At 51.6% G+C, this 10986-nt stretch overlaps 1 protein-coding gene across 1 annotated transcript; it reads left to right on the forward strand.

Moving 5' to 3' along the window:
- The first annotated feature begins 298 nt into the window (after positions 1-298).
- LOC132836316 (basic leucine zipper transcriptional factor ATF-like 3) lies at positions 299-8132 on the forward strand. Its single transcript, XM_060855726.1, has 3 exons — positions 299-574; positions 2060-2164; positions 7894-8132. The coding sequence occupies exons 1-3, from the start codon at positions 473-475 to the stop codon at positions 8107-8109; spliced, it is 423 nt and encodes a 140-aa protein (XP_060711709.1). The 5' UTR covers positions 299-472; the 3' UTR covers positions 8110-8132.
- The last annotated feature ends 2854 nt before the right edge of the window (positions 8133-10986 follow it).

Genomic DNA, 10986 nt, shown 5'->3' on the forward strand with positions numbered 1-10986 from the left:
TTTGAGATATGCCTTCTTAAAAAAAAAGGGCTCAAATTCTCTTCTTAATTTCCAGGATTTTACCATTTTTTGCACAAGTCAGGGTTTTTTCTGGCCAGACTATTTTAATCTCGACACGTGGGTGGCCCTTACCGGGCAATGCGAAAGAGAGAGAGAGAGAGAGATACACACACCAACACACACGCACATCAAATGAAATACTCTGAAAAGTAGGAGGAGGAGGAAACTATGGGACTTTCCCAGACACGTGACTTCTTATTAAAGCCGGATGAAATAGTTTTCCATCACTGAGGGATCGGCTTACAGTCAAACGAAACTGCAGCTTCCTCATAAAAGGGAGCTGAGTGCACTGGGGGGGACAGGCATCTCTGCATGAGAGAGCTTCGAGCCCAGTGACTGGAAGGGAGGACTCTCGCCTTTTGCAGCACACATTTAGAGTCGTTCTCACAGTCCTCTCTGACCCAGGAGCTATATGAAGTTTCTCAGCCTCCCCACGCTCTGCAGCATGGCTGAAACAGCCCTGGACTACTCCCCAGAATTTGAAACGGACGATTCCAGTCAGAACTCTGAAAAGGTAAGGGACCACACCAGCCCCACTCCAGCAGCAGGTTCCCTCTGACTGTCAACTTGACTCTCTCTCCACGCGGAGAGGTGAGGCTGGTGCCAGCACCATCTCCAGCCCGCACTCGGGTGGGCTTCATGGACCCCGGGTCAGCAGGGCAAAGGGCTCAGACGGGCAATTTCACTCTGTAGTTTTTATTCTTGGGGAAAGCAGAAAACTCCTGTTGATTCTCAAAGTGACACACGTTGCAACTGGCAGTTCTCTGCAAACAGCAGTCCACCCATGCACACAGATTCTGTGATAGCTGAGGGAGTGCTGCACTGTCAGAGGGTCAGTGCTGAGGGAGCGCCGCACTGTCGGAGGGTCAGTGCTGAGGGAGTGCCGCACTGTCAGAGGGTCAGTGCTGAGGGAGTGCTGCACTGTCAGAGGGTCAGTGCTGAGGGAGCGCCGCACTGTCGGAGGGTCAGTGCTGAGGGAGTGCCGCACTGTCAGAGGGTCAGTGCTGAGGGAGTGCTGCACTGTCAGAGGGTTAGTGCTGAGGGAGTGCCGCACTGTCGGAGGGTCAGTGCTGAGGGAGTGCCGCACTGTCAGAGGGTCAGTACTGAGGGAGTGCTGCACTGTCGGAGGGTCAGTGCTGAGGGAGTGCTGCACTGTCAGAGGGTCAGTGCTGAGGGAGTGCTACACTGTCAGGGGGTCAGTACTGAGGGAGCTCTGCACTGTGGAGGGTCAGTACTGAGGGAGTGCCACACTGTCAGAGGGTCAGCACTGTGGGAGTGCCGCACTGTCAGAGGGTCAGTACTGATGGAGCGCTGCACAGTCGGAGGGTCAGTGCTGAGGGAGCACCACACTGTCGGGGGGTCAGTGCTGAGGGAGCACCACACTGTCGGGGGGTCAGTGCTGAGGGAGCACCACACTGTCGGGGGGTCAGTGCTGAGGGAGCACCACACAGCCGGAGGGTCAGTGCTGAGGGAGCACCGCACTGTCGGGGGGTCAGTACTGAGGGAGCAGTGCAGAAGTTGCCATCCTTTGCATTGGATCTTAATCTGGACCCCAAAGTGGCCCTCTCACAGGCAGAAGAGACTATTCAATAAAGGGGTGTGGTCTCATGGAGGGGTGAGGGAGGGGTTAGTATTCATCATGGCACCTTGGGGTTTAAACGTGCCCCTACATTAGCAGCATAATTTGAGGATTTATTGCTGACCGTGGACAGCGCTGAATGGAAATGAGACTTGAATATGGTGCTGAGGGAATACCAGGCTCCAATCTGCTGTGGGGCGAGTGGTGGAGGTGAGGAGTGCAGGGTCTTTCAAAAGCCTCCTGATGTTGGAGGAGCACAGGGCTGTGGCCTCTGTCAGATCAGCCCCCAGTGCACAGCCAATCAGAAGCTGGGATTCCTTGGGTCAGGACTGGGTATATGTTTGCAGAGGGCAGGGAGGGAGGGGGGAACGGTTCCTCTGACCCGACGTTCATGAGGGTTTTTCTCCTTGCACAACGCAGGATTACGACGGTGATCATAAGAAATTGAGACGAAGGGAAAAGAACAGGATTGCAGCCCAAAAAAGCAGACAGAAACAGACGCAGAGAGCAGACAGCTTGCACCAGGTAAGCAGTGACGCCCTCATAGAATCCCTAGTGTGGAAGGAAGCAGGCCATTCGAGTCAACAGTGATCCTCTGAAGAATATCCCTACCCAATCCAGCCGCCCCCAGCCTATCCCTGTAACCCTGCATTTCCCAGGGATGGTGCGGGTATGGAATGAGCTGCCAGAGGAAGTGGTGGAACATGGTACAATTGCAACATTTAAAAGGCATCTGGATGGGGATATGAGCAGGAAGGATATGGGCCAAATGCTGGCAAATGGGACTAGATTAGGCTAGGATATCTGGTTGGGATGGAGAAAGTGAGGACTGCAGATGCTGGAGATCAGAGCTGAAAATGTGTTGCTGGAAAAGCGCAGCAGGTCAGGCAGCATCCAAGGAACAGGAGAATCGACGTTTCGGGCATGAGCCCTTCTTCAGGAATGGACAAGTTGGTTGGGATGGACAAGTTGGACTGAAAGGTCTGTTTCTGTGCTGTTAATCTCAGACTCTCTGACTCAGCCGCCTGTTCCCGCAAACTCCCCCACACCCTTTGCTCCCTTTAGCCCTAAAAACTATATCTAACTCCTTCTTGAAAACATTCAACGTTTTGGTCTCAAGCATTTTCTGTGATAAAGAATTCCATAGGGTTGCTCCCAGTCTCTGGGGTGGAAGACATTTCGCCCCATCTCAGTCCAAAACGGCACATCCCGTAATCCTTAGCCTGTGACCCCCTGGTTCTGGATTCTCCAGGTCATCAGGAATATCCTTCCAATGTTTACCCTGTCTAGTCCTGTTAGAATGGTAAAGGTTTCTATGCATTTTTCTAAACTTGAGCGAATATAGTCCCAAACTATCCAGTTTCTCTTCATATAACGGTAAGGTCCTAGGGAGTGTTGCTGAACAAAGAGACCTTGGAGTGCAGGTTCATAGCTCCTTGAAAGTGGAGTCGCAGGTAGATAGGATAGTGAAGGCAGCGTTTGGTATGCTCTCCTTTATTGGTCAGAGTATTGAGTACAGGAGTTGGGAGGTCATGTTGCGGCTGTACAGGACATTGGTTAGGCCACTGTTGGAATGCTGCGTGCAATTCTGGTCTCTCTCCTATCGGAAAGATGTTGTGAAACTTGAAAGGGTTCAGAAAAGATTTACAAGGATGTTGCCAGGGTTGGAGGATCTGAGCTACAGGGAGAGGCTGAACAGGCTGGGGCTGTTTTCCCTGGAGCGTCGGAGGCTGAGGGGTGACCTTATAGAGGTTTACAAAATTATGAGGGGCATGGATAGGATAAATAGGCAAAGTCTTTTCCCTGGAGTCGGGGAGTCCAGAATTAGAAGGCATAGGTTTAGGGTGAGAGGGGAAAGATATAAAAGAGACCTAAAGGGCAACTTTTTCACCCAGAGGGTGGTGCGTGTATGGAATGAGCTGCCAGAGGAAGTGGTGGAGGCTGGTACAACTGCAACATTTAAGAGGCATTTGGATGGGTATATGAATAGGAAGGGTTTGGAGGGATATGGGCCAGGTGCTGGCAGGTGGGACTAGATTATGTTGGGATATCTGGTCAGCATGGACGGGTTGGACTGAAGGGTCTGTTTCCGTGCTGTACATCTCTATGACTCTATGGTCAGTATGGACGGGTTGGACCGAAGGGTCTGTTTCCGTGCTGTACATCTCTATGACTCTATGGTCAGTATGGACGGGTTGGACCGAAGGGTCTGTTTCCGTGCTGTACATCTCTATGACTCTATGGTCAGTATGGACGGGTTGGACCGAAGGGTCTGTTTCTGTGCTGTACATCTCTATGACTCTATGGTCAGTATGGACGGGTTGGGCCGAAGGGTCTGTTTCCGTGCTGTACATCTCTATGACTCTATGGTCAGTATGGACGGGTTGGACCGAAGGGTCTGTTTCTGTGCTGTACATCTCTATGGTCAGTATGGACGGGTTGGACCGAAGGGTCTGTTTCTGTGCTGTACATCTCTATGACTCTATGGTCAGTATGGACGGGTTGGGCCGAAGGGTCTGTTTCCATGCTGTACATCTCTATGACTCTATGGTCAGTATGGACGGGTTGGACCGAAGGGTCTGTTTCTGTGCTGTACATCTCTATGACTCTATGGTTAGTATGGACGGGTTGGGCCGAAGGGTCTGTTTCTGTGCTGTACATCTCTATGACTCTATGAATATAGTCCCAAATAATCCAGTTTCTCTTCATTTGTCTCTCTTCATTCCCAGGAATCAGTCTCCATTCTCTCAATCGCCTGAATTTTCTTCCTCAGATAAGGAGACGCAAACTGCGTACAGTACTCACTAAGGCCCCAGTACAATTGCAGCAAAACATCCCTGCTCCTGGACTCAAATCCTCTTGCTATGAAGCCAACATACCATTTGCCTCCTTCACTGTCTGCACTTCCAACCTAGTTTACTGCATCAGGTGCTCCCAATGTGGTCTTCTCACCATCGGGGAGACGTAAACTTAGGGATCAGTTCACCGAGCATCGCATCAAACTCACAAGAGCCGAAAGGACCCCCCCCCCAGTCACCGCCCATTTTAATTCCCCTTCCCATTCCCTTTCCAATGTGACCATCCTTGGCCTCCTCCATTGCCACGACGAACTACACCGTACATTGGAAGAACAACCCCTCATCTTCCGTCTGGGCAGCCTACACCCCGGAGGACTCAACCTTGAGTTCTCCGATTTCAAATAACCTCCCTCCCCCAGCCCCCTTCCTCTCCCTGCCACCAACTGGATCCATTCCTCCCATGGACCAACCAGGTCGTACCTGTCTTCACCCATCCCCACTTCACCACCCTGCCCCCTTTATCTGCAGCCCTCCCTACACTCGCCCCCAGTCCTGATGAAGGGCTACACCTGAAATGTCGACCTCTCCACCTCCTGGTGCTGCCTGGCTTGCTGTGTTCTTTCAGGAACTGGTGTTCAAGGACACTCAGGTCTTGCTGCACCTCCCCCTCTCTCCCAATCGCCTTTTAGATAATAATTGGCCTTCCTGTTTTTGTATCAAAGTTGATAACCTCACATTTATTCACATTTTGCACTTCGCCTGCCGTGCCTTTGCTCATTTGGGTCACTTGAATGGTCATTTAGTCACCTAATCTCTGAATCTGTGACCGTTTTACTTTCAGCAAGAATTGAATTTGCAATGGGTATCTGTTACTTCTGTCTCTGGGTTATTGCTCCTTCCAGACAGACTTTAACAAAGCAAAGTTTGGACACGAGGTGTGCCTGAGGTTAGGCTTGTAAGGATGTGGTTAGTGACAAAAGTGTTGTAGCTGTGAGCGAGCATGTGAATCTAATCCTCTCGGCCCTGACTTGACTGAGAGAGCAGCCTTTCACTGGCATGCTTTTGCAGGCAACGCGGTGAATGGAGTTAGATTAGATTCCCCCTACAGTGTGGAAATAGGCCCTTCGGCCCATCCAGCCCACACCGACAGAATGGTGTCATTCTGTCCAAAGAGCGCAGTAACGAACGTAGGATTCAGGAGCCAGAGCCGGCCCTTCAGCCCCTCGGTGGAAGTGAGGACTGCAGATGAGAGTCAAAATTCAAGTGGTGCTGGAAAAGCACAGCAGGTCATTCCCGACGAAGGGCTCCTGCCCGAAACACTGATTTTCCTGCCTCCTCTGATGCTGCCTGACCTGCTGTGCTCTTTCAGCCCCTTGAGCTGGGCATTGAGATAGTATTCAAGAGCAGTGAGATTCCCTTGCCAACTAACTGTTAAGAGTTAACCAAAGGTGCATCACAGCAGAAGCAACAGGAGCAGGATGAGGCCATTCGGTCCCTCAAGTCTCTCCTCCCATTCAATAGGCAATAGAGGATGCCATTCGACCCTTTGAGCCAGCACCACCATTCATTATGATCATGGCTGATCGTCCACAATCAGTATCCTGTTCCTGCCTTATTCCTTGATTCCACTATCTTGAAGAACTCTATCCATCTCTTTCTTGAAAGTGTCCAGAGACTTAGCCCCCACCGCCCTCTGGGGCAGAGCATTCCATACACCTGCCACTCTCTGGGTGAAGAAGTTTCTCTTCAACTCTGTTCTAAATGGCCTCCCCCTTATTTTTAAGCTGTGTCCTCTGGTTCTGGACTCACCCATCAGCGGAATCATGCTTCCTGCCTCCAGAGTGTCCAATCCTTGAATACGTCTCAGTCAGGTCCCCTCTCTTCCTGCTAAACCCAAGTGTATACAAGCCCAGTCGCTCCAATCTTGCGACATATGATAGTCCCGCCATTCCGGGAATTGACCTCGTGAACCTACGCTGCACTCCCTCAAATAACCAGAATGTCCTTCTTCAAATTTGGAGACCAAAATTTGGAGTTCAGTAAGATCGCCCCCTGTTTGTGGCCTCCTCCTGTCCATCTCCCATGATCCTTCACTCCACATTGATCAAAAGATCTGTCCAATGCAGTAATAAATAAATTTAAAGACCCTCTTCCCTCAGCGCTCTGGGCAAGAGAATTCCAGAGGCTAATGACTGTCTGAAAAGAAATAATTCTCCTCATCTCAGGGGGGCCCCTAATTCTTAAACCACGTTCCTTTGTCCTAGACTCTGTCATAAGAGGAAAATAACCTCTGAGCTCCCTCAGGGTGGGGTGTCATAGTCATAGAGATGTACAGCACGGAAACAGACCCTTTGGTCCAACTCATCCACGCCAACCAGATATCCCAACCCAATCTAGTCCCATTTGCCAACACTTGGCCCATATCCCTCTAAACCCAGGTATGTTCAATAAGATCGCCTCTCATTCTCCCAATGGATACAGGCATAACCTGTCCAACGTCTCCTCGTCAAACAACTCCCCCTCCTCTCCCCAGGAACCCACTGAGTGAACTTTCTTAGAACTGCTTCTGAAGCAATCCCGTCTCCTTCCTTAAGTAAGGAGACCAAAGTGAAGAGGCCAGATGTGGTTTTACCTACAACTGCAGCAAAACTTTTACGCTCAATTCTTCGTACAATAAATGCCAACATGCTTTTTGCCTTCCTAACCGCTTACTGCACCTATATACTAAGGTTCTGTGATGGACTCATGCCACAGACTGGCACGGTATGGCACTTTGTTCCCATAATGCACCCCCCCACGCCCTGGCTCAATAGGTCAATGTACTAAGGCAGACCGAAGGGGGAGTGGAACAGTGGCTAAGTGATTGGCACTGCTGCCTGCCAGACCTGGGTTCTATTCCACCCTTGGGCGACTGTCGGTGTGGATTTTGTACATTTTTTCCACGTGTGCGAGTGGGTTTCCTCCCACAGTCCAGAAACATGCATGTCGGTCGGGGGGGCCTTGCGGAATGGTTGGGTGGATTAGCCATGCAGAAGACAGGGTTATAGGAAGGAGGGGTGGTGGGGAGGCCAGTCTGGATGGGACTGTGTGGAGTTTGCACGTTCTCCCCGTGTCTGCGTGGGTTTCCTCCGGGTGCTCCGGTTTCCTCCCACAGTCCAAAGATGTGCGGGTCAGGTGAATTTGGCCATGCCAAATTGTCCGTAGTGTTAGGTTAGGGGTGTGGGCAGGTTGCGCTTCGGCGGGTCGGTGTGGACTTGTTGGGCTGAAGGGCCTCTTGCCACACTGTAATGTAATCTAATCTAAAAGATGGGCCGAATGGTCTCTTCCAGCACCGCAGGGGGATTCTGTGAGCCGGGGGAGGGGGGGGGGAGAGGGGGCAGGGGGAGCCGCGTTGCAGCTGGGTGCCTTAGCGTGAGCTGTCTCTGAGTGGAGCCATCTTGTGTTTGCCCCCTTCAGGAGTACGAGCAGCTAGAGAGAGAGAACGCCTTGCTGAAGAAGGAAATTCAGGGCCTGCAGGATGAGCTGAAGCAGTGGAGGCAGGTGGTCCAGCAGCACGAGCCACACTGCTCCATGCTGCCCGCGCCTGGCACTGCCCTCGTCGGCAAGCAACACGTCAACGTGACAGACTTCCTCGCCGAAGATTGGCAGAAAGCGGAGGTCATGATGTACTAGACTCGAGAGAGAGAGAGAGAGTGTTGGGGTAGTGGGGGGATGGTTGGGGTTAGGGTGCAATGGGGCTAAAGGGGGTGGGTTGGGGGGTGCGGATGTGAGGTAACTGTGGACTTCCAGCAGGCGCCATCCAGAGGCAAGTGGGCTGCGAAGTTCGCCCTGACTCCCCTACCTTACGGTGAGTGACTCCCGACAACAGCCGGAGGGAGTTTACTGGCGCGTACGATGGGAGCAGAGGGAGGCCGTTCTGCCCCTCGAGCCCGCCCTGTCCCTATCAGCTTTGTTCACAAACTCCCCGGAACGGTGGCACGCGACGTGGGCTGTGCAGCGGATATTCGTGACCTTCGGAGCGATTTTTTTTTTTGGACAATCTCCGAAGCGGTTTGTGAATGCCGCGGCGGGAGAGGGGGGACGGCACGAACCGTATGCCGGCGTATCCCCCCCAACGTGTTTGCCAAAGCCCCCGTGGACTGCGCCGGCTCCTGTCGCCTGGAAAGCGAAGCCTTTTCCTTCTTTCTTTCGTTCCTTCGATCTCCGGTCTCGGTGAACAGACGCAGCGGTGGATACGCGCTTTGCTGGATGCTCCGGGAGTGAAGGAAGCCGTCAAAGATTTGGGAAGCACTTTGAATCTCTTCCATTTTGACGCATGTGGGAGAATCCATTTGCAATTCCTGTTCCCTGTCTTGTCGTGGATGTAATGCTCTTTTTTTTTAAGTATCTACTTTGAACCTGTCACACATTTTTGACCTGGATAGGGTGCAGTCTGTAAAGAGGTTAAAATGTGCAGCATTTTTAAAAATGTGTAATTGAGGTGGGCATCGCTGGCTGGGCTCAGCATTTACTGCCTTGACCTAACTGCCCCTTGAAGTTAATCGTGAGCCATTAGCCTCAAACTGCCAGGGTTCACCAGGGGGAAGGTGCACCCGAGGGTCGGTCATCCAAGGTCTACCCATCACCTCGAACTGCCAGGGTTCACCAGGGGGAAGGTGCACCCAAGGGTCACCCAAGGTCTACCCAACACCTCGAACTGCCAGGGTTCACCAGGGGGAAGGTGCACCCAAGGGTCACCCAAGGTCTACCCATCACCTCGAACTGCCAGGGTTCACCAGGGGGAAGGTGCACCCAAGGGTTTTCGTGACTGCACACTCGACGGAGCCCAGAATGAGAGCCAGGCTGTAAAATGGAAACATTTCAAACAAACGCTGCTCTCAGTCAGTTAAGATCTCAACTGAAAATTGACGGATTTTTCTTTTAATGGGACCAAATTGGGCTTCCCTTTCTTGATTCATTTGAGGTGAGCATTTGTTGAGCATCCCTAACTGCCCTTGAACGGAGTGTTGCTCTACCACTTCGACTGGGGGGCGGTTCAGAGTCAACGCTTGTGGGTCAGACGTCAAGCGTAGGCCAGACTGGGTGAGGAAGGGCAGATTTCCTTCCCTGCATGGCACTGGTGAGCCAGATGGCATTTTCACCACAATGGCTTCATGGATTAGGATGGGAACGGTCTACTCTTGCTCAGACAAGAGCTGCCTTGTTTGGTTGCTAGGGGTGGGGTAAGTAGGCATAGAAGTCAGGCAGAGAGAGATTGGGGTCAAATGTGCTCTCTTCCCCCTCTTCCCTGTGCGAGACAAGTCATCCATTCCAAACATGCATGGATATGTGTGTTGAAATGTAATTATCATTCAGTCCTCCCCCAAAACCAGCTTCCTTAAGCATCCCTTACTGTGTTGTTCCAAAGCCCTTTTTTTTAAAACACTGATAGCTGATTTATTCTGAAATAGGAGACCATTCAGCCCCTCACACTTGCTCAGCCATTCCACCAGATCATAACTGATCTGCCCATTGTCCCACGTTTCCCTTCCTGTCTAGCCTTCCTGTCACTTTCTGTCTTGGAATATGTTCAATGACTAAGCGTCCACATCTCCCTCAGTAGAGAACTCCAGAGACACACAACCTCCTAAGCAAAAATGTCTTCCCTCATGTCACTCCTAAATGGCCCCTCAACCTGAGACTGCGACCCCATTTTTCTTGAATTCCCTGTCGGGCTTGGAGGTGTCACCTCGGTCCTGTCAAGCCCCCTTGGAAATTTGGCACGCTTGGTGAAAAGATTTGGCAAAAGGTCTCCTTCCCGATCATCCTAAACTCCAGATCCACAGGCCTAGTCCATCAAGGAGGGAATTGAGAATTCGGTTAGTATTAGTGGTTATTCCGGACAGCCACTTGGTGGATTGGGTGCCCCACCTTGCTGGCATTGCTTGGCTCAGTTGGCGTTCTCTGCACTTCCAGTGCACCCACATCAGACAGGATGCAAAAGGTTTTCGGGAATGTGGAGTGGGCGCCAAGGATTGGCAGGGTTGGGCTTCAGTTCATTGGAGAAGCTGAGATCGTCCTTCTTAAACCAGTGAAGGTTAAAAGGGGCCTTTATGGACGTGTTTGAAATCAAGAATGGCAGGAAAGATGGAGCTGTGCAGCATTCTAGGCTTCATTAATAAAGGCACAGAAAGGGGGAGGTTACGGTGGACTGGGTGGCACGGTGGCTCAGTGGTTAGCACTGCTGCCTTGCAGCACTAGGGGCCTGGGTTCGATTCCCGCCTGTCTGTATGGAGTTTGCACATGCTCCCTGTATCTGTGTGGGTTTACTCCGGTTTCCTCCCACAGTCCAAAGATCAGGAGAATTGGCCACGCTAAATTGCCTGTAGTATTCGGTGCGTTAGCCAGGGGTAGATATCAGGTAGAGGAATGGTTTTGGGTGGGTTTCTCTTCAGACGGGCAGTGTGGACTTGTTGGGCCGAAGGGCCTGTTTCGACACTGTGGAGAATCTAATCTAAGAACAACCTTATTTAGGACACTGTTTGATCCCAGTTGGAATATTGTGTGGAC

The sequence above is a fragment of the Hemiscyllium ocellatum genome, chromosome 46, assembly GCF_020745735.1.
Source record: "Hemiscyllium ocellatum isolate sHemOce1 chromosome 46, sHemOce1.pat.X.cur, whole genome shotgun sequence".
NCBI lineage: Eukaryota > Metazoa > Chordata > Chondrichthyes > Orectolobiformes > Hemiscylliidae > Hemiscyllium > Hemiscyllium ocellatum.